Here is a 20,299-nt window from a genome sequence, read left to right on the forward strand (position 1 = left end):
TGGTCTGCAAGATATTTTCCGAGAACTGGTGTGCCTATTGTAATTGTTGCTAAGAATCGCGAATTCAGTTTTCTTTTCGATGTGTCAATAGTCTGTAATCATAATCTGTCAAATTAATAATCTCTGAATGCACGTCTAGTGCTCTCATTGATTGATTGGTCGAAAGCATTCTGAAATAGATTATAAATGTCTGTAAAATGTTATGGTCTACAGGATATGGTCCAGGAAATGGAGGTCCCTCAGGTGCTAAAAGCAATGGTAAATGTCTGCTGGCTAAGTCTATATCTGTCACAGTTGAGTTTAGGAGGATCATGTAATTGTTTAGCTAAATAAAGTATTATTGCGATCTTCAGGAGGATCATGTAATTGTTTAGGTAAATAAAGTTTTATTGCGATCTTCAGGAAATGGTGCTGGAGCAGGAGGTCCCAATGGTCAGGGTGTTAAAGGCAATGGTAATCCTTTTCTGCCCTCTCTATGTGTCTGCCTGCCTGCCTGTCTGTCTGTCTGTCTGACAGTCTGAATGTGTGTCTGTCTGTAATTGTCTGTCTGTCTGTCTGTTTTTAATGTCTGTCTGTCTGAATATGTGTCTGTCTGTCTGTGTATGTGCCTGCCTGCCTGCCTGTCTGTCTGTCTGTCTGTCTGACAGTCTGACAGTCTGAATGTGTGTCTGTCTGTCTGTATATGTGTCTGCCTGTCTGTCTGTCTGTCTGTCTGTCTGTCTGTCTGAATGTTTGTCTGTCTGTCTGTCTGTTTTTAATGTCTGTCTGTCTGAATATGTGTCTGTCTGTCTGTGTATGTGTCTGCCTGCCTGTCTGTCTGAATGTCTGTCTGTCTGTCTGTCTGTCTGTCTGACAGTCTGTCTGTCAGACAGCTTTTACCCTGTGGTTTATTTTCTTCATGTAAGAATTCGGTTGAGAAGGTGGTTAAGTATGTATGGCTGTTGTGACCTCTAGGATACGGTCCAGGCGCTGGTCTGGGAGCTCCTAATGGTCAGGGGGCCAAAAGCAATGGTAAACCTTTACTGGCATGTCTCTCTTTCTGCCTGTCATAGTGGAAGGAAAGCAGTTTCAAAGTGCATGCTAAGGTTTGATGCAGAATCTTATCGGTGTTATACTCTGTGTAGGATTCGCCAGCCCAAGCACTCAGAACGGTAAACTTATTTTACAGTTGACTCATTCCGATTTTTTAACACAATGAAATGGACAAGGTGTAAATGAGTATTGCGGTCTTCAGGGAATGGTGCAGAAGCCGGAGGTCCCAGTGATCAGGGAGTCAAAAGCAACGGTAACTCCAACCTTCCATGGCCTACATCCATGCTTATAATTGCATGTCAAAGGTGATGATGCCCTTCATCGGATCTCTCCACCATTTTCGATGCGCTCGGTTCTTTTTTCAAATCACTGTGAAAACGTTGCCGTAAATGTAACTTACTGTTGACACGGTTTACTTTCACTTTTGGCTTGTTTTCAGTCTGGCTGAGTTTATTGCAAAAAACGTCTTTCTTCCTGGTCACAGCTATGTGTTGTGCATGAACGAGGTCTGTAACAGGCCACAGCCTAGTCACACGGATGTGTCAGGTGCATGGATGTTGTCTGTCCCTGTGGTGTGAACCAGCAGCAGCATTGTGTGATGAGCACTGCCCACCCCCCAGGATTCAGACTAGTGTTGGTGTAGTGCAATAGGCCAAGGGGTTGTGTTTCTCTGGCTCAAAGCCAATCAAAGGGGCACCTGCTAACTTCTATTGACATGTTCCACAGGCTACGGTGGTGGGGCTGGGAGCTACCCAGGCAACGCAGGCCTTGGCAATGGATACGGGGCAGGTAATGAAGAATGTTGGTATAAGAGACGTGAAGATGACCATCATGCCCATGTTAGCTGTTGCAGTAGAGGTTTACATGTCAGTTTGAGATGAATGGTTGGCTCTGTGCCTCAGGTCTTGGACAAGGGGGTTACCCACAAGGTGGAGCAGGGGTCTACCCACAGGGTGGAGCAGGGGGTTACCCACAAGGTGGAGCAGGGGTCTACCCACAAGGTGGAGCAGGGGTCTACCCACAAGGTGGAGCAGGAAAATCTACTGGTGAGGCTTGTTTACCTCCAACCAAATAAACGTATTTTCATGCTTGCTGTCTTCCATTTTCATCCTATTTTTGTACTCTTTTTTTCCGGCAGGTGCCAGTCTGGGACAAGGGGGCTACCCACAGGGGGGTTACCCACAGGGGGGCTACCCACAAGGTGGAGCAGGGGTATACCCACAAGGTGGAGCAGGAAAATCTACTGGTGAGGCTTGTTCACAACTAAAAAAGCTTATTTTCATGCCGTCTTCAGTCTTCCTCCGCTCTGTCATTTCCTCCTCTTTTTAAACTCTTTTTTCCCCGGCAGGTGCCAGTCTGGGACAAGGGGGCTACCCACAGGGGGGCTACCCACAGGGGGGCTACCCACAAGGGGGTTACCCACAGGGTGGAGCAGGAAAACCTACAGGCAAGGCTTTTAAGTCTCACCATGTTCTCTTGCATTCTGTATGTCTGTGTGTACGGTATTCATTCAATATGTCCGTCTTCTGGTCCTCCGAGTCTGTTTGTGTGTGTGAAGGCAAACTGGACTGTGTTTTGTTTAGGATCACCCCCACATGTTATGGTGATTGGATGGGATGATATTCATGGCCTGAGGCCAAGGAAGAGATTGGGAGCGGCTGTAGAAATTGAGTTAGTTAGAAAGCTTCCAATGTCCAATTGCAAAGGATGCTGAAATACAACCAACAAATCAAGGACAGTGCAGAGATGAAGACAGTGATGATACAATATCTGGAATCAGACAGATGTACTTTATCTCCGGAGTGACAAACAAGGATTTGGGTTCTACCCTACCTGTCTGGTGCCAGGAGCCAGCTACATCACAGCAGACAGACAGAGAGAGAGATACTACTTAGGTTACTGCAGTCAGCCAGTAACCATGTCTCCTTGGCTCCTCCCCCACAGGCCAGGGCAAAGCGGGCGGGGCCAAAGCAGTGCCTGCAGGTATCAGGGTGTCGGCATGAGTGTCTGTGTACATGCATGTAATGCACATGCCTGCCCTCCCCCATCCCACAACCCCCCTACCCTCTCTCATTTAATCATCCTGCCCTCCAAATCTAACAGTCTGAAACCTCTCTCAGGCAAGGACCACAGGCCAGACAGCAAAGCCAGAAGAGCCCAAAGTCATTCTGCAGTGTGTGTTAAGCAGTGTGGCTGTGTAGGAGGATTTCCGATCTGAGATATGACGTTTTCTCTGCTTTCTACAGGCTATGGCAACGGCTACAGCGCTGGCGGTGCTGGTTACGGTGCAGGTGGGTGTCACAGTGGCAGCTCCACTACCCAGTATCTCATTCAAGGACTCACGCATTGACTCATTCATTCACTTACTCACGCATGATTACATTTGATGGTTACTACTTATGTTCCAGGAAATGCTTACCCAGTGTTGGCTGATGGTGCTGGGCTGGGAGGCAAAGCAGGGAAGGGTGGAGGTAATTACCCAACAGCAAAAATATCCCAGTCATGAAAACAACTTTAACTATAGGCGAAGGCATATTGTCTTAGACAGCTACACTAACATGGTCTGCTTTGACTCTGGTAAGATTTACGAATCTTAACATTTTAGGCCAGGCAGTAGTGTGTCAGTGTGCCCCTTAAGTGTAACTGTTATGTGCAACATGGAAATGATGCAGGCAGTTATCTGTAGGTTATCTGTAGGTTACCTGTGGTTATCTGTAGGTTATCTGTAGGTTACCTGTGGTGATCTGTAGGTTATCTGTGGTTATCTGTAGGTTATCTGTAGGTTATCTGTGGTTATCTGTAGATCTTTTGTTTCTTGAAGCAGAGTCTTCCTCACTGCTTTGTGACCCCAGAGTTAACCTCCAGTGTTCCTCTCTGGTGCTTTAGGCCTTGGAGGCGGAGCCTACGCCGGACAGGGCCAGGGGATGTCTGGGAAATACGGTGAGAATTCTCATGGAGGAGTCTGGGAAGGGGCAGAACAGCAGTGGCTACAACTTCTTCACATTTACATTTAGTCATTTAGCAGACGCTCTTATCTAAAGCGACTTACAGTAAGTACAGGGACATTCCCCCGAGGCCAGTGCCTTGCCCAAGGACACAACGTCAATCTGCACGGCCAGGAATCGAACATGCAAACTACTGATTAAAAGCCCGATTCCCTAACCGCTCAGCCATCTGACTCCTCTCTAAAAATAAATAAAAAAAGATGGGGGGGGCAGTTCACGTTGAGGAAGGGTCACTAACACTTCGGTGTGTGCTCAGTATTGTGTCACTCTGGATTAGGGTTAGTTTAACCCTAAACCTAACCAAAGCAGTTTGAATCTTGGTCTCTGTCCGGCCTGGTCATGCCCACATGCAGTACCTTGTCTTTGTTTGTAGGGGGCGCTGGTCCAGCTGGTGCTCTGCCTTATGGAGGACAGCCTGTGGTGCCAGCTGGCCTGGGGGCTGATGGGAAGTCTGGAGGATATGGCGGAGGGCCCTATGGAGGCGTTCAACCCCTGGGTCTGGGCCCCGACACTGGCTTAGGTAGACACACCCACAGGGAAGAGAGCCAAAGACAGAAAACTTTGAATCAATCAACAAAGAACAAGAGAGAAGCAATGGACGTTAAGAAATTAACTTTATTCAGCTTGTGCCTTGATGTGTTGTGCGAAGGGCGGACGATCCCGTCGTTTTGTTGAATTTTAAGTTGGTTTTTGTATTTGAGTTTTGAATCCACTATTGTTGTTTTTCCAGGGGCGCTGGGTGTAAGAATGGAACCTGCAGGTGGCAAATATGGTGAGCTCTAGTGATTCACTTTACACTGTGTGGTTCAGGTTTGTTGCTGACCTGGTTGTTTTTCATACAGGTGGAGGAGTTGGTCAGCTTCCGTACAATGGTTCTCCAGTCATTCCTGCTGGACTGGATGGTGAGCTTAATGTCCTTGAGTAAATGTGCGTGAGTGTGTGTGTGTGTGTGTTAAAATCGTTATGTTAATAAGGACTCGTACTAATAGATGCGGGTGTTTATGTCCTTCTTCCAGGTGATGGCGGCTACCCTTACGGCGCACAGCCTCTTAGCACGGGAGGTGACGGCAAATCTGCCAGCAAATATGGTGAGAGGGAAAGTAGCATGTGAGGTAAAACAAAGAATGCGTGTGTACGGCATGCAGTATTTCAGTGACTCTCTGTGTGATTGCAGGTCTGTGTGTTTGTTGTGTACATGTAATTTCCATTTAAATCTGTATTTGCTGTCTCTCTGGGCCTTTTCCTGCGACTATCTCTCTAAGGGGACGTTGGGGTGGCACTGGGTTCCCAATCATATGGACTGGAGACAGGTGGTGGTGGTGGAGGTGGTGGTGGGAAACCCAAATGCAAAAATGGTACATGTCTGTCTGTCTGCCTGTCTGTCTGCCTCACTGTCTGTCTGCCTGACTGTCTGTCTGTCTGTCTGCCTCACTGTCTGTCTGACTGTCTGTCTGTCTGCCTGTCTGTCTGCCTCACTGTCTGTCTGACTGACTGACTGTCTGCCTGTCTGTCTGTCGCTGTACACATGTTTGGGTGTCGTTTCTGTACCACATACGGCAGTGTCTGATTGTGGTTTTAGTTCCTCTCTTATAAATGTCGGTTGTTGTTTCAGGAAATGGCGGGGGCTATGGCGGAGTGCAACCAGCAGGTGACTGAACTCACATTCTGTCATGCAGACACGACTTGTACCTGCTGCATGAGGAACTCATGTCTCAATGTCTGTGCATGCTCTGTGCCTTAAACTCATCCTGTTTCTTACATAATACTTTATATTCTGTTTGATAATGATTGTTGTGACCTGCCTTGGCATGTGACTGCTTAGGTTATGGTGGACAGCTTGGTCAAGTTCAGGGTGCATATGGTAAGCTATAGAGCACCACTTCTTGACACAACTATCTCATTTCTGTTGTCAGCTTTCCAGCAGCTGTTTCTGGTTGCTAGTTAATGCTGTGTCTAAGCATGACTGGGAAAAAAAACAAAATGAAAAAATCGGAATCCATACAACTGTATGGATTACTTAAATAGTGTTGCAAATAACCTAGACCAATGTCAGAATGTCAAAATGCAAAAACACAAGAATGTACATTTTGGGACAGGTTAAGCTCAGTTTGGGACGGTTCATTTTGCACTTCGGGACAGTACTGGGACAGTGAGGAAAAAAAGTTTGTTGCAAAACCCTGATTCTATGCGACTGACTGGTTTTCCTTTTACAGGAGGGCAGGGTGGCAAATATGGAGGTGGACTGAATGGATTCTTTGGAAATGGATTAAAAGGTTCGTTGCCTGTTATTTCTACTGTTCATGATGTAGATTTTCCATGCACTGTGGTTGTGTTCAACTGTTTACTGAATCTCTTTTATTCACTTCTGCCTATCCATTCCCTCTTTCACAATCTGACTCCAGGTTAATCCAGTCATCCAGAGCAACTTTGAGTGAATATTTTTCCTTACCATAATGTATTCATTGTGATGTCATTTGTTTTGTTGTGTTGTATTTTTGTGATTCCATGTTCATTCTGTTTGTCCATTGTTGTTTGGCTGTTTACATGTTTGTGGTTTTTGTCTTTTCTATTGTTGTTGTTGTTGATGTTTGTTATTTCTCTTCCCAATGCCCCCTGCCTGCTTATTTCTACAGATTGTGTCACCCCTGTATATTTGTGTCTGTATCAACACTAAAAGTCAAAAGCTCACATAACCTGTATGATGGCTTCTTCCTCCTTTTCATGCTAATATGTCTGGTTAAGACAAGGTTTTAGGAACTTTGAATCACCCATCAAATAAACACACATAACTCAACAGACTATATCAATTCATAGTCAATTAACGTGTAGCATCTAACAATGGACAATGTCAATCTGTCTGCACACTTTGTTCCCTCTGTTGCATCACAAAAGCCTCATACGTGCAGGAAACCATCGTACTTCCCGTCTCATGTAGGTCAAGTCAGCCTTAAACAAATTACTCAGACAAACAAAAACATGTGGTTCCTGTAAAATTTGCGTGTGTTGTGTGTGTATAGATTTAAATAACAAATGTGCTTGCATGCAGTTCCGTGAAATAGTTCATAGGAACTATGAACTACATGATTATTGACGCTGCTTCCACAAATTTATTTATAAAGCACATTTATAAACAACTTATGTCGACCAAAGTGCTGTACAGTCAAAACATATAACCAACTAAACATATTTATAGGACATGACAATTTTTTGGGGGAAATCCTACCCAATTGCAGACTCAAATGCTAAAGAAAAAAGATAAGTCTTAAGGTGGGATTTAAAAACGTTACTCCTAGTAGAGGACCTAATATATAAAGGTAGGCTGTTCCACAACTTTGGAGCAGCAACAGAAAAGGCACGATGTCCTTTAAACTTCAAACGTGACCGTGGAACGCACAAAAGCAGTTTGTTGGACGACCTAAGGGTATGTCGACGCAGAAAGCTCTCAGGACAATTCTGATTTGAAAGCTTTTTTAATAAACATGTGCTCACACTTTCAAGGCCAGAGGCAATAAAGAAAGACACTGTAATACAAGTGTACGCTACACAAATCAAAACGATCCAAAATAATACATAAATATCACATAAATAAGAGGACAGAAGAAATTTCCATTGATCTGACTTCGAACATTTACAGAGTTGAAATGTAACATTTTGGTTGACGTGCAGGTTAATAGATACATTGAAAATCAACCTCACTCTACGCTCCCGGTATTAAAGCTTTGGTTATCTTGGAGCTTTGGCTCATCCACAAACACCCCCATTTTCGCCAACATCTCTCTGGGAACAGGGTGGGCATGCCGTGACACGTACACCTTCTCAAGGTGTGGGTTCATTGGAGAGGGTTTGTAGTCCATGCAAGTGGTACCACTCAAGCTTGGTGCACAGGTCACCTCCCATTTGTAGAACATCTTTCCGTGCTGAAGAATGCAAAGGTCCTCCCCTACTCCAGCAGTAAACTCTTTCTCACATTCCCCTAAGAAATCGTCGTCCCATTTGCTGTCCTCATCCCAAACCTCAAATCTCACTTTCCTAACTACTGAGAGATCCATGGTTCCCAGGTCAAAGGTCATAGCCCAGTGAGGGCTGTTGTTGTTGTAAATGACATGAGTACGTTTCTCTTCGTGCCCTTCGACGATCACCTTTACAAAGCCGTCCGTGGCGGTGGAGTGGTCTCCCCACAGGGCCACACCCCTCTGCACGGTGAGGACCACACGTGCCAATCCCCTTTTCCTAGGACAACAGTCTGAGCCGACAGCAGGGTCATTTTGACAGCTGCAGACACACTGGTCTTTGAAGTCTCTCTTGATGCCTTCCCGGCAAGGTTCGGAACAGTTCTTCCAAAGGGCCTTCTCTAAGATATAGTGGCTGATTGCCTTGCGCAGGTTCTTCCGCAGTGGGTTGGTGGTGGGCAGCAACTCATGGAGGGACTCAAGTGAGTAGGAAACGATGTCTGGGTGGGTGGGGAGGGTCCTCAGCCACTCCTTGTAGGATGCTGGATCTTTATCAGCAGAGAAGAGAAGCTCTGGCTCAGTAGTGTGGCCACCCTTTATCTCTGTGAACCTGGACACAGAGAGAACAGAGAACACACACATCGACAAGGGAAATGATGTAATAATGGATGTGGGAGAGCGAGGAAGAAACTGTGTCAGGAAGGCTACAGTTACACACTTTTACTATTCTTATATTGGGTGTAACGGTATTAATTACACACAATCTATTGCTTACCTGTCATTGAACATGCTGGAGAAACTGGCTTTGCTCTCTGTCTTTGTCTTGTCCTCCTGGCAGCGTTTAAACTCGGACTCCAGACTGCTGCCTCCTACACTGGCTGATGCTTCCACATCCAGGCACACCTGCACCTCCTCGGCACTGAGGCCCTGTAGGCTGGCCTGGCACTGCCTGATGCTGGTCACAGACTGCACCGTTCCACCAAGGTTCACCTGATAAAACTCTATAGATCAGACCTGGGAGATTTCATGCAATGCTGTGGCAAAAAGCAAGGACCGTATTGGCTGCACTCCAAGGAATCTTAACAAAAACTGTCTGATTCTTACATTTCCGTGTGCCTTTAATTTGTGAATTGGCAACTAAGTGACAATTTACAACAAGCACTCTCTCACCTTAGTGATGTAATGGGTGCCAAAGTTGTCAATAAGCTTGTAATAGCGGGCTTTGTATTCTGGATCAAATGTTTTGGGGAGATTTTTCACAGCTTTGTGGAATTCTCTATGGAGCCTCGGTTGGCTGGAGACTCGATAGCTGTTTCAGAAAACACAAATAATTATGAATCATTTATTTAATTATGTAATATAACTATATTCATAGATGATGTATGAGGAAAGTACATAGGTTATGGAACCATGTTTACCTGTAAAAACCACAGGCTATGCTGTGGCTTGTAAAACTGAACTTGTCACTCTTGGTTTTCTCCATTGAGTATTCAGACAGTCTAGACGTTGTCCCAGCCATCATTAATTTCCCACTTTTATCTGCGACATTCACATCCAAGTTGATCTTCCAGTTATTATTTACTGAGGAGCTGGCGGAGCTAACGAGAGACTCACTGGACCGGTGAAGTTTACTCGAGACTTTCATGCTACATGTCTGGCTTGGCCTCCAGTCCACCACAGCCAGGGGAAGCTTCTGCATCTTGCCCTCCAGATAGGGGTTCCGGCACAGGGTGCAAGTCTTGTCTTTGCGTTTCCAGAAATTCATGTCGATGACAAAGGCTCCTTTGCGTTCCATCTTGGTGATGTCAAAGCCCTCTCCAGCTAAGTTGGATCCTGGAACAAATTCAGCTTCTTTGCACTCTTTGGCCGAACCATCGGTGCATGCTTGGGAACTTAAAGATGTCAGGGAGAGCAGATGTCCTGCCCACAGGCAGACGGTGATAGCCAGCATACTGTATCTGGATGAGATGACAATACGCAACAGCTACTGGTTTGAATGAAGTTGAGTTATATAAAGCTAGGGTCAGGCACATGTGGATTTAGTGATCGACTCTTCAAGCAAAGAGAATAACACAATACACAATATGAAATTGATTCTAGTTCATTGGTCTTAGGCCTACTACCTATCCAGTTATTTGACTAAATTGCAGCATGCCATTGTAAATTTTAATCTAATAAAACATAATTTCTTAACAACAAAATTGTGGCTAATGGAAATGCTGAGTGGCCAGTAACTTTGAAAAACCACTTGGCACAAAGGCTGGTGAGCCCAAAAAGTTACTGTCAAGCGCTGGCAACAACATATGCTTCATACAGCTATAACACAGCGCAGCTTTTACGCACATGGTAAAAATTAAATTTGCATGGCAAATCAAATCCTTACCTTCGACCAGTTTGTTCACAATGTGAATAAATGTGTGATAGTTGGTGAGAGGCAGTAAGTTTCTTCAGTTCATTCAAACAAATAAAGATGTTTGCATCTTGAGCAGAGGGAGACACTAAAGCTGTAGATTGTGGTGTTCCTATAAATGTCATTACCAGGGCTGTGGTTTCTAAGAAGATGCTGGGGGGTGGAGTGGTGGTCTGTGTGAGTTAAGTGGAAACTCGATCTTGTCGGTTTGTCACACAAGCTAATTTCTCTGAAGTGAAGAGGTGAGTTATTAGGAAATTGAACTTCCTTTTTATTCAAATCACATTTACATGTATTAATTTAGCAGATGCTTTTATCCAAAGCGACTTACAAGAAAGAGCTTTACAAAAAAGTGCAAAGGTCAATGATCATAAACAGCGAGATAGCCCCAAATACATTGCGGGTAGCCAAAACATAAAGCATACATTGTGAAAAGCAAATAAGTGCCAATGGGTAGAACCAAAAGAGCATATAGTTAAACAAATTACAATTAAACAACATGATCCTCGAAAGTGCTAGAGTGCACCTCAGTATCACAACCTTTATGTATAGGGCACACGTCTGCTGTAAACCCATTTATCATGTCATTTTAAGAATTTAATATATTAATATAAGGTTTTTGTCCTTCGGAACTTTGGATTGGTCATGTCTGACACAAATGAAACTTGCAGACTAAGAACAAGATATTGGTGGGCGAAACCCAGTCATTTCAATACTTTCATTTACAAAACAGTCTACTGGTAGGCCTATATCTGTGCTGCCGACAAAGAGAATAGAAATGTTTGATTCTATTCTCATCTGCAAATTTGAACGTTTCACCCTAAAATGAATGTTAAACCAATCACATTTCTACATTAATAATCTATATATAATTTTTTTTCCATTTGTAGACATTTGCTCTGCATACATCAAACACTAGGAGTTTGACCCTAGAACCGGTCGTGAGGAAGACTACCCCCTTTCCACCAGAGTAAACTCGAAGCTCGTTGAATCGAACCAACTCCGAACCGGCAATAGCACTAGCTCTGAACTAGCACCCGGTTTATTCTGGTGGAAAGGGGGTAGAACCGATTTAAAGGATGTTTATCAATCCGAAGAATGCTAAGAACGCAAGTAGGTTCTTTTGAAGAATGTTCTTGCAAGCATCCAGAACGGTCTTGCAAGCATCCTTGCTAGTATTTACCCTGGTATGATTATTGACGCTGCTTCCACAAAGTACAAGATTCTTGTGGAAGTACAAAGTAAAAAAGACAAATAGCTCATAAGAACTTTGCATCCTGTGCACAATACAGTAAGCACTTTATTTTGTTCTAAAAATAACCCTTAGCTTTAAGCCCCAAAATAAATTCTCACTCGCGTCCCCAGCCCCAAGGCTCTGCTAAGGTAAGCTGAAGGCTGTAGTTGTAGTTTAAACACATTTTCTTCAATAGAAATGTTTTTATCGAAAGAAAACTCACATTACCATTTGGGTAGATATGTCAAAGTCAAATTTATTTATAAAGCACATTTAAAAACAACTTATGTCGACCAAAGTGCTGTAGGCCTACAGTCAAAACATATAACCAACTAGACATATTCATAGGACATGACGAACATAAATAAAAATTCCTACCCAATTGCAGACTCAAATGCTAAAGAAAAAAGATAGGTCTTAAGGTGGGATTTAAAAACGTTGCTACTAGTAGAGGACCTAATATATAAAGGTAGGCTGTTCCACAACTTTGGAGCAGCAACAGAAAAGGCACGATTTATTTTATACTTCAAACGTGACCGTGGAACGCACAAAAGCAGTTTGTTGGACGACCTGCTGTATAGTGCTTGTGTATTACATGTGTGTTAAATATAGGCTCATACTTAATAAAGTTCAAAACAAACTCAAAATTTGTGTTTGTCATAGAAAGGGCGGTCAAAGCAGAGGCGTTGTTAGGCATAAAACTCTCCTGGGGCACAGGCCCCATATTCATATCCCTTTTTTTTCTTACAAGCTTGCTGAGCACAATGCACGACTCGGCTATAGAAACTCCCCTTGCTTAACCCACTATACAGATCAGGGACGCAAGTTTGATATCAGCTTTGGCAGGGACATCAATAGTTAATGCGAGCTCGCACATTTTTTTCGCATTCATTTGAGCGCAAGCCTACTGTTTTTTGAGCTTCATGTAGGCTAATATTGTTTTTATGTTTTAGTCAAAATAAGATGATCGGTAGGCCTATCATTTAGAAACGATCTTTAGTTTTGTAATGTTTTCTTAGCCTACCTCAATTCTGACTTGTGTGACTGTCAGCGCGCTGACATGGAATTCTGCGTGCATCGGTTTGTGTTTTCAGTTTAACACTTTTACAAGCGTTGATTGGGATAGGCCCTACTGCGTTTATTTTTTCCGGGATTATCTATCTAAATTAATGCACTGACTAATAAAGAAAATTGTTAAAACTCAAACTTTAGATTTTACTGGGGCACAGCAGATTTAGACTGGGGCACGTGCCCCAGAGAAAAAACTGAATTGAAAATAGACTCTGGCTCAGCACTCAAACTGCCTTGGTGGAAAGGGTATTTTACCCCATGTAGTAACCCATGTAATGTCGTCAGGCCCTTTGGTCATTGTTAAAGGCCGAAGGTGGGTGGAGTTGGGTGGAGTCTTCAATGGGTGGATCAAGAACCGGCTTTCAATGGGTACCAAAAAGGGATGCTCGCGATGTGTGCGAAAATACCGCAATGCTTAATAATTGGTCGACACTGAAAGTTTGTGGATAATGTCTTTTATACACCTGCCTAAAGGACTCGGAATAGTCTGTTATTTTTCTGCATTCTCCTCTTTCAACCTAACCTACACTGCAGTCAGTGCCGCCGCCGTACCCACATTGGATTAGAGGGGTAGAGAACGTCAGCGTCCGTAGTAGGCATCACATCAGCAATACCCAAATCGGGACTAGCCGAGGCCGGTGAACATGCCTTATCAGGGGCACAGAGGATCCGAAGTCAATGGAGAAATCGATTAATTGCGTGTGGTGACGAGAAAACGATCAGTATTCAGGGTGTGGACTATTAGCTCTCGAGGGTCATCTTGTGCAGATCGTTTGAAATCTACCGGTTCGAATCACAGCAGCATACTAGATAGCTACAGTTGCTAGTCAAGCAATGCATCGCCGATTGACATTTTAGCTAACACGTTACTGTAGCGGGCTAACTGTACCCCGGCTGGCTAGCCTCATAAACCTCAGCAGTGTTACTTTAGTCGCCAACAAATTCTCGCCAAGCAAAACATGGAGACTTGTTTCAATGTAAGCGGTCGGGTACGTTAATCGAGTGGTACTGTTCTGCGTTCAATAAACGTTATGACCCCTTAGTCCTCTGTTACAAATCCGACTGTTAGCTAAACCTATTCTCTGTAGTCAGCAGTATCAAGGTGACGGACAAATGGAAGTAAGCTAACGCTAGCTAGCTAGCTAGCATCACTGGACCTGTGAGCTAACTGGCAGTGCACCGAATACCGTGGTTACCATGGCGGTAATAAGTGCTGTGGAATGTGGCATCAGTGAGAACCTAACGTTACCACGATGAAGACTTTTTTTTCAGAAAACCGATGGCCACTGGTTTGGTGTTATGCAGACAATTAGATGCCACATGTAATGTATATCACAGGCTTACACCATGTGTGTGGTTGGCCTCGTATATGTCCATCCCTGCGGATGACACCGGTCACTGTTTTTAAAAGCAAACAGCGGGATAAAAGCGCTGTTGCCGGGTAGTGGTGCTGAAACGAGAGGACTGATTTAGTTGTTACAGTAGTTAGAAACGATCTAGAGCTAGCTGCACCAGCTAGCCTAGGTAGCTGGCTAGATATGTAGCCAGCTTAAGCAGCACAATAATTAGAAACACCACAGATCGATACCAATGGTGTCTAATAAATTTTTATTCGCAATAATTCTGTTATATGTGTATATAGGTGTACAGTCGTTTTTTTACTTTTTTGGTGGCGTGGTTTTAACAGTCCTGGTTGCTATGGCATTTTTAAATGGCCCTAGACTATTAGACTGGGCAAATTCACCTCCCCATCTTCAATTCAACAAATACGTACTAACTGGATACAGACCGATCTCTTCAGTGCAAGACTGTATCAGAAGCCTGTTTTATCTGCACAACGAACTGGGAAACATTTACACACATGGTGAGTAGTACAAAGTATTGTACAAGCCCGCCAACTACTGTATTTAACATTTGGCAGCAGGGAATATAGCATTTTCAATAGCTGTCGAAATAACCAACTAGTATCAAGTATGCAACTAGTTATAGGCTATCCCAATTCAGATTGCGCTCTCCCTCTCTCTCTACTGGAAAGCAGTTCGTTCGGTTTACAGTAAGAGTAGAGAATAAATCATTGCTTTGCTGTTTGTTTAAATCCTCTTTATTTTTTCATTTTGACTGGACCAGTAACAATACATACCATATCATAATCTCTAGAAAGCATAATGAATAATATTGACTTCAGTGACCTTATCTGTCCAGAAGGCTTTTCCACTGTACAAATAATGCAGGCATTGCCATCGAGTATTACTCTGTGAATCACTTCATTCAATAAGATGCAGAAGGATACACAGCTACCGATTTGTCTTTCAGCATAGTAGAACTGATTAGTGTGATGGTCATGAAGCACACGTCAGCTTGACAGGAGGAAGCACTCATTACTGTACATTTAAAACAAACACATGATTGATGACTCACAGCTGGGCACGTGTCCTAAATGCCCTGCTAACCCTGCTATCAATGTAGGCTTTTAAACTGGATTGGATTATGAAGCATGTACTTTAAAATCATTCTGAGAAGTGTCTTTCCTAAAGAATCCAGCAAGAAATTTAAAGTGTATTGTGTTGATGTATCGACTAGATATACATAAAAACATGTGAAGTCACTATCCAAAGTATATGTTCAATCATTTGTTTGGCAAGTTAAAAAACAAATGTCTAGTTAACTCTGTGTTAAATGTGTAGCATAGCAGTAATATTTGAGTAAAAATAATTGACAATTGTCTGCTCAGTTGGGTCCATTCAAAGGGGCCTCCTAGAAAGCACTCTAGTATTGCGCTTGAATAGCTGGGAGTGTGGGGATAACGTACTCAAAATAGATGTGTTAGATGGCAGTGGCAGTATCACCTGGCTGGGACAGATGATTTGACTTTGGGAAAGGCAGAGTGAGCGAAATAAGGGGGGTGTGGTGGGGGTCTATAAATGATGATGTGCGTGTATATGTCTGTATCAAATTTCGAGAACAAGATGAATTTGTCCACAAAGCATCTACATGGCGCCAAGTACAGTAACCTACAGAAGTCCTTTCTCACTGCAGTGCCGGGGCAATTGTTTTTTTCTTTTCATCTGCACATGGAAGGTTCCCGTGGTGCTCCCAGTGTATACCTAATTGTCACGTACTTTGTGCAGACCTGCTTTTACAATTTGTAGTCTTCACCTTTTAAATAGGCTTCGCCGCTGCACAGGTTAGCCTAATGTCACAAGCCAATTGTCCCTTCCCGTCCCACAGGCATCCCTCTGCTCTGCTTCCTGGTCCTCCTTCCTCTCAACATCCCCTGGTCCCAGATCAACGTCACCTGGCTGGGCGTGGTCCACTTCTTGGCCTGCCTGTCGCCCCAGCTTGGCTCTGTGGTCTACCACCTCTTCATGAACCACGAGGGAGGGGAGCCTGTCTACCACACACTCCTTACCCTGGACATGTGTGGCATCTGCATGATCAACACACTAGGTAAGCCAGGAGGGACCTGAAGGATTCACCACTCCAGTCTCCTCCTTGACCCGCTTTTGTTTGTTTGTTGGAACATTTGCATAATTTAAATAATTTTGACGGACCACATATAGTGTCATTTACATAGTGTCAGTGGGTAGCCCATTTCTATGTAAGGGAAAGATCTTAATTCTTATGTTATGTGGACTAATGTTTGTGCGGGTTGATAGCATTCAGTAAAATGATGACGAAAGCAGGTTACAGGATAGTGTCATAAAGTTTGATATACATAAAAAATAAATAAAAATAAAAACCTGACCCTTTCTGACCCCATCTGTCTGTGTGTGTTTGTCTCAGGGGCTCTGCCCATCGTCTACAGCACACTGCTCTGCTACCCCTTCACCCGCTCCGTGGCGCTGTTAGTCTACATCCTCCTCTCCAGCTACGCCATCTACTGTGCCATCACGGCCCGGAGCAGCGTACGTCGTCTGCGCTCCTTTGCCTGGCAGGCCTTGTTCCGCTTCTCCTTCTTCCTGCTGCGCTGGGTGGGCGTGGGCGGCGGCAGTCCTACCTCGCTGCGCCACTTCCTCACCATGGACGCGCTGGCCTTACTGGGCGGTGTCATCAACATCGCGCGCATCCCAGAGCGCTTCCGCCCGGGCCTGTTTGACTACTGGTGCAACAGCCACCAGATCATGCATGTACTGGTGGTGGGGTCCATCCTCTACCTGCACTGGGGAGTGCTGGATGACTTGCTCTGGATCAACAGCTACCACTGTCCCTCAGACTGAAACACACCCAGGTGCAGCAGAAGCCTACAGGGTTTTACCATGGACCTCTAGGGGTGGGGGGGGGGGGGGGGGGTGAGGGGACTTGAGGGTGAAGGGAAATGGTGTTCCAGTGAAACTAGGTGACGGAGGATGTTTGGAGAGTTAAAGGTTGGACGGGCTAAACCAGGAGGTTCTGCATTCATAAAGCTGTGCATGACAGGTGAGATTAAGTGTTTGGCACTTCATGCACTCAAACATAGAATGTCCATATCTCCGTCAATCTTGTTTGTGTATCTACTAGTTGTTTTGTAAAAACACACCATGACCAGAGGATATTGTAACCACACGCACACACACAAACAAACAGACACAAAAGTACACATTAATGATTAGATATCAATGTTTCTGAAACACTTTTTCACTCCCATCTTTAGCAAGTGAAATACCACCTGAGCAATAGTAGACTACTTTGATAAGATGCTTATCCTCAATCATTCATAATCACTCTAGCAGAAAGATCATTTGACTAAATGATATCATACTCATCGAGAAGGAAGTTCATTCTTTCCAACTCGTTCTTGTGACCTATGCAGCATATCCGCTTTTGAATGAACATAATATACTTACAACAGATACATTGCACACAGGTACACCAAGGCTAGTAGTGATGCACATGTGATGCCAGCACTCCCAGTCCAGTCTCAAAGTCCTATGGAACTACTTGAGTTTCTGTATTTTAACGTACGAGAGGAATGTCTTCACTTGATTGTTTTGTCCATATTTATGTCTGTCTTACTTGGCCCTTTTGTCTTTCATCTGGCACTTGTTTTTTTAATATGTTTTCCTTTCTGCCCCTATTTTAGTCTCTATCTCACAGTTTTTGTTGTGTGATTTGGTGGAAACTAATTAGGAATGGGTGAGGGGGTTCATTTCATGGTTTGTTAGTGAGCTGCTTTTAAGGTACTGGTAATGGTGAGGTTGGCAGTGCTGTCCACAAGAATGCTGTTTTTTGATTGGACACCCTGTGTCTTTGAGTGACAGCCATGTTGAATAAGGAACAATACCGTAGTAGGTCATGCTTAATATTTACTATTTTATGTTACTTTTGAGTTATTTAATAACTCCATTCATGGGTTGATTAATCCTTCGAAACACTGTCCTTTATATTATATATTTATTAATCTCTGTTTATATTTAAAGGGACCATTTCTTACTTTAAGATAAGAAGGGATTCTGTTCAAAATCATGGTATGCCTCTTCCAGTATTTAGCTTTTTTTGTGGAAGTTTCTAAAAGGGATTTTAATATTTTAACTGTAGGTATTTTACTATTTGTATGTTTTGCACATCATGTATATCAGTTAGTAAATATGCCATTTATTATTATGCATTTGAATAGACTAAAAACAAACAGCAAGACCCCAACATAAATGTCACAAGGCTTCCACTTAATTAGCACAGTCTGCACTATTAAGATATTTTATTTTCGATGCCACCCTACAAGTGGGGATTTTGTGCCACAGGTAGAAATGCCAACCTCCTTGACAGCAGCACGCTGTCAGTATATAGATCGTAAAGGAGTCATTTGAATGCACTGTGTAGCACAAAGAATCTGGTCAAAAGCACTGAAACGTCGCTCTACTCGGCTTTTGTTTTAACCCTGAATTGTGGTAGTTAGATGAAGCTCTAACGGCGTGTGTTGTGTACAGTTCAGGGAGAACTCAACCAGGCAAGAATGAACCCCAATTCATCTCTCTTTTTTTTTAAAGCTGCAACAACCATATTTATTTGTTGTCCCTACTGTAAGATCACTATTGAATTGGTACAAAACGATGCACTTATGTTTCCGTTATTGTTGTGATTAATAGAACAATGTTTACGTTATTATTTTATTTATGTAATTTGAGAATGTATGTGGAAGGTATACACCAAGCATTTTGTGTCATATTTTTTAAAAAGGGACTTTTTATTAGTCCCAACTGCTCTATGGGACTAGCTTTTGTTTAAAGTTTATATCGTTTCGGTTTCTGTGTGATATTGCACTTTTGTAGTCCACGTGCGCTGATCTTTCCCACACGCTCGAAAATAGGCCTTAGGAGTAGCATTTACTTTGCTCACATTGAGTCAAGCTTGAGGGAGAATCCATACTCTCCTTCACTGGCTTCAGTCTGCAGCCCACCCACCCCCACCTCCACCTTGCCAATGTGTGAGGCTGATTAACCACAGCTCTGAACCCTTAGTCATCATTTCCGTGATGACGATACTATAACCATGGCCCTTTGTATCGTTGCTAGAACTAATGGATTGCAGTGCACTGAATGAGTCTAATTTAATGCATGTTAGTAGCTCTCAAAAAGAAACTGATGTCTCATAAGAGGATTTCAGATGAGTATTAGCCAAATGCTTGTGCATTGAAACCGGTGACACAGCCTGTGTCTGTCACTCCAGCCAAGAGCTTGTACATGCGTCCGGGGAAACAGAATGTGTTTTAGTTAGGGGGGAAAAGTCTACCGTAGAGGAACATGAGGGACTAGAACAGAGGCAATATACACTATATCAAATAAACTGCACTGTTTATTTTTTTCAAAAGGGCTTTGGATCAAAGTGAATACCAATAATGAAACTTATTTAAAGTCCATATAAATAATGTAAATATGTGTATGTAGATTATGTATACATACAGTGCAAACAATATATACTCTGATACTACTTTTTATACATGTACGTAAGTCTGTAAAGGGAAAAAGGAGTAATGTAGTATGTGTACATCAGTCCAAGCTCAGCTTCAGAGCAATGGCTGAGGCTTGCCTACTGTAAAATCCATCTGTATGTGAACACAGAAGCAACTGAATTTCAATTCAGTGCTATTGTAGATGTGGGTAACACCGAGGGGGTTTGTGATAAACCTTATTGAGAATGCGTGTATCATTAAAATGTTTGTATTGTTTTGTATCTGAACAAGGCAGTGGGCTGGGGACGGCATGTGAACACCTCTGATTACAACTGGATATCTATGCATTATCAGATAAAACATTTTAATTAACGCTGAAGTGGTTTGTTAAACTGGTATCTCAAATGTAACAATGAGACAAGGGCCCATTTGAGCTCTCGGGCTTTTGAACGCACTCGACGCGAGTGCTGCACTTGAACATCCTGGTTTCGCTTCTCAGGGTTGGCGTAGCCGCAACGTCCAGGCCTAGCGTCTTGTCTGAAACATGGCTTTTAGGGAGGAAGAGAAGTGTCACTGTGTTTCTACCTACCGGGTACAAACACAGTGGAGGTTGAGGAGTGTGAGGTTGTCTATGGAAGAAGGGTTATAGGTTACAGAACATACTGAGGTGAGTAGGAGGAATGGAGGCTTGAGGATTGGAACTAAAAATCATTTTTCAGAAGTGTGACCAGG

General features: G+C 43.5%; 3 protein-coding genes across 4 annotated transcripts; 2 read left to right on the top strand and 1 right to left on the bottom strand.

The window, feature by feature from the left end:
• The first annotated feature begins 3,177 nt into the window (after positions 1-3,177).
• Positions 3,178-6,824, top strand: LOC136941132 (uncharacterized). Of its 2 annotated transcripts, XM_067233545.1 has the most exons (12): positions 3,178-3,323; positions 3,441-3,503; positions 3,919-3,972; positions 4,411-4,557; positions 4,768-4,809; positions 4,880-4,939; positions 5,054-5,125; positions 5,650-5,685; positions 5,860-5,898; positions 6,251-6,310; positions 6,440-6,468; positions 6,671-6,824. In XM_067233545.1, exons 1-11 carry the CDS (start codon positions 3,254-3,256, stop codon positions 6,442-6,444), a joined length of 648 nt encoding a protein of 215 aa, XP_067089646.1. In that variant the 5' UTR covers positions 3,178-3,253; the 3' UTR covers positions 6,445-6,468; positions 6,671-6,824. The 2 variants fall into 2 exon arrangements, with proteins under 2 accessions (XP_067089646.1, XP_067089645.1); XM_067233544.1 differs by having other exon boundaries at positions 6,440-6,824.
• Positions 6,825-7,526: 702 nt separating this feature from the next.
• On the bottom strand, positions 7,527-10,459 carry prf1.1 (perforin 1.1). The gene is made up of 5 exons (XM_067233257.1): positions 10,371-10,459; positions 9,406-9,945; positions 9,158-9,296; positions 8,763-8,977; positions 7,527-8,597 (listed from the first exon to the last, which is right to left on the bottom strand). The coding sequence occupies exons 2-5, from the start codon at positions 9,936-9,938 to the stop codon at positions 7,730-7,732; spliced, it is 1,755 nt and encodes a 584-aa protein (XP_067089358.1). The 5' UTR covers positions 9,939-9,945; positions 10,371-10,459; the 3' UTR covers positions 7,527-7,729.
• A 3,881-nt stretch (positions 10,460-14,340) lies between these two features.
• On the top strand, positions 14,341-16,919 carry paqr4a (progestin and adipoQ receptor family member IVa). Its single transcript, XM_067233502.1, has 3 exons — positions 14,341-14,566; positions 15,931-16,149; positions 16,486-16,919. Exons 1-3 carry the CDS (start codon positions 14,401-14,403, stop codon positions 16,917-16,919), a joined length of 819 nt encoding a protein of 272 aa, XP_067089603.1. The 5' UTR covers positions 14,341-14,400.
• The last annotated feature ends 3,380 nt before the right edge of the window (positions 16,920-20,299 follow it).

The sequence above is a fragment of the Osmerus mordax genome, chromosome 3, assembly GCF_038355195.1.
Source record: "Osmerus mordax isolate fOsmMor3 chromosome 3, fOsmMor3.pri, whole genome shotgun sequence".
NCBI lineage: Eukaryota > Metazoa > Chordata > Actinopteri > Osmeriformes > Osmeridae > Osmerus > Osmerus mordax.

What these genes read in the sequence shown, in the direction of transcription:
- LOC136941132 (XM_067233544.1), top strand. Translation starts at nt 3,254, where the DNA reads ATGACGTTTTCTCTGCTTTCTACAGGCTATGGCAACGGCTACAGCGCT. An exon ending in CAAATCTGCCAGCAAATATG is followed by an intron (nt 5,126 to 5,649) that starts GTGAGAGGGAAA and finishes TTGTTGTTTCAG; the next exon opens with GAAATGGCGGGGGCTATGGC. An exon ending in TCAAGTTCAGGGTGCATATG is followed by an intron (nt 5,899 to 6,250) that starts GTAAGCTATAGA and finishes TTCCTTTTACAG; the next exon opens with GAGGGCAGGGTGGCAAATAT.
- prf1.1 (XM_067233257.1), bottom strand. Translation starts at nt 9,938, where the DNA reads ATGCTGGCTATCACCGTCTGCCTGTGGGCAGGACATCTGCTCTCCCTG. An exon ending in ATAGCCTGTGGTTTTTACAG is followed by an intron (nt 9,297 to 9,405) that starts GTAAACATGGTT and finishes TTTCTGAAACAG; the next exon opens with CTATCGAGTCTCCAGCCAAC. An exon ending in GCACCCATTACATCACTAAG is followed by an intron (nt 8,978 to 9,157) that starts GTGAGAGAGTGC and finishes GAGTTTTATCAG; the next exon opens with GTGAACCTTGGTGGAACGGT.
- paqr4a (XM_067233502.1), top strand. Translation starts at nt 14,401, where the DNA reads ATGGCATTTTTAAATGGCCCTAGACTATTAGACTGGGCAAATTCACCT. An exon ending in GGGAAACATTTACACACATG is followed by an intron (nt 14,567 to 15,930) that starts GTGAGTAGTACA and finishes CCCGTCCCACAG; the next exon opens with GCATCCCTCTGCTCTGCTTC. An exon ending in CTGCATGATCAACACACTAG is followed by an intron (nt 16,150 to 16,485) that starts GTAAGCCAGGAG and finishes TGTTTGTCTCAG; the next exon opens with GGGCTCTGCCCATCGTCTAC.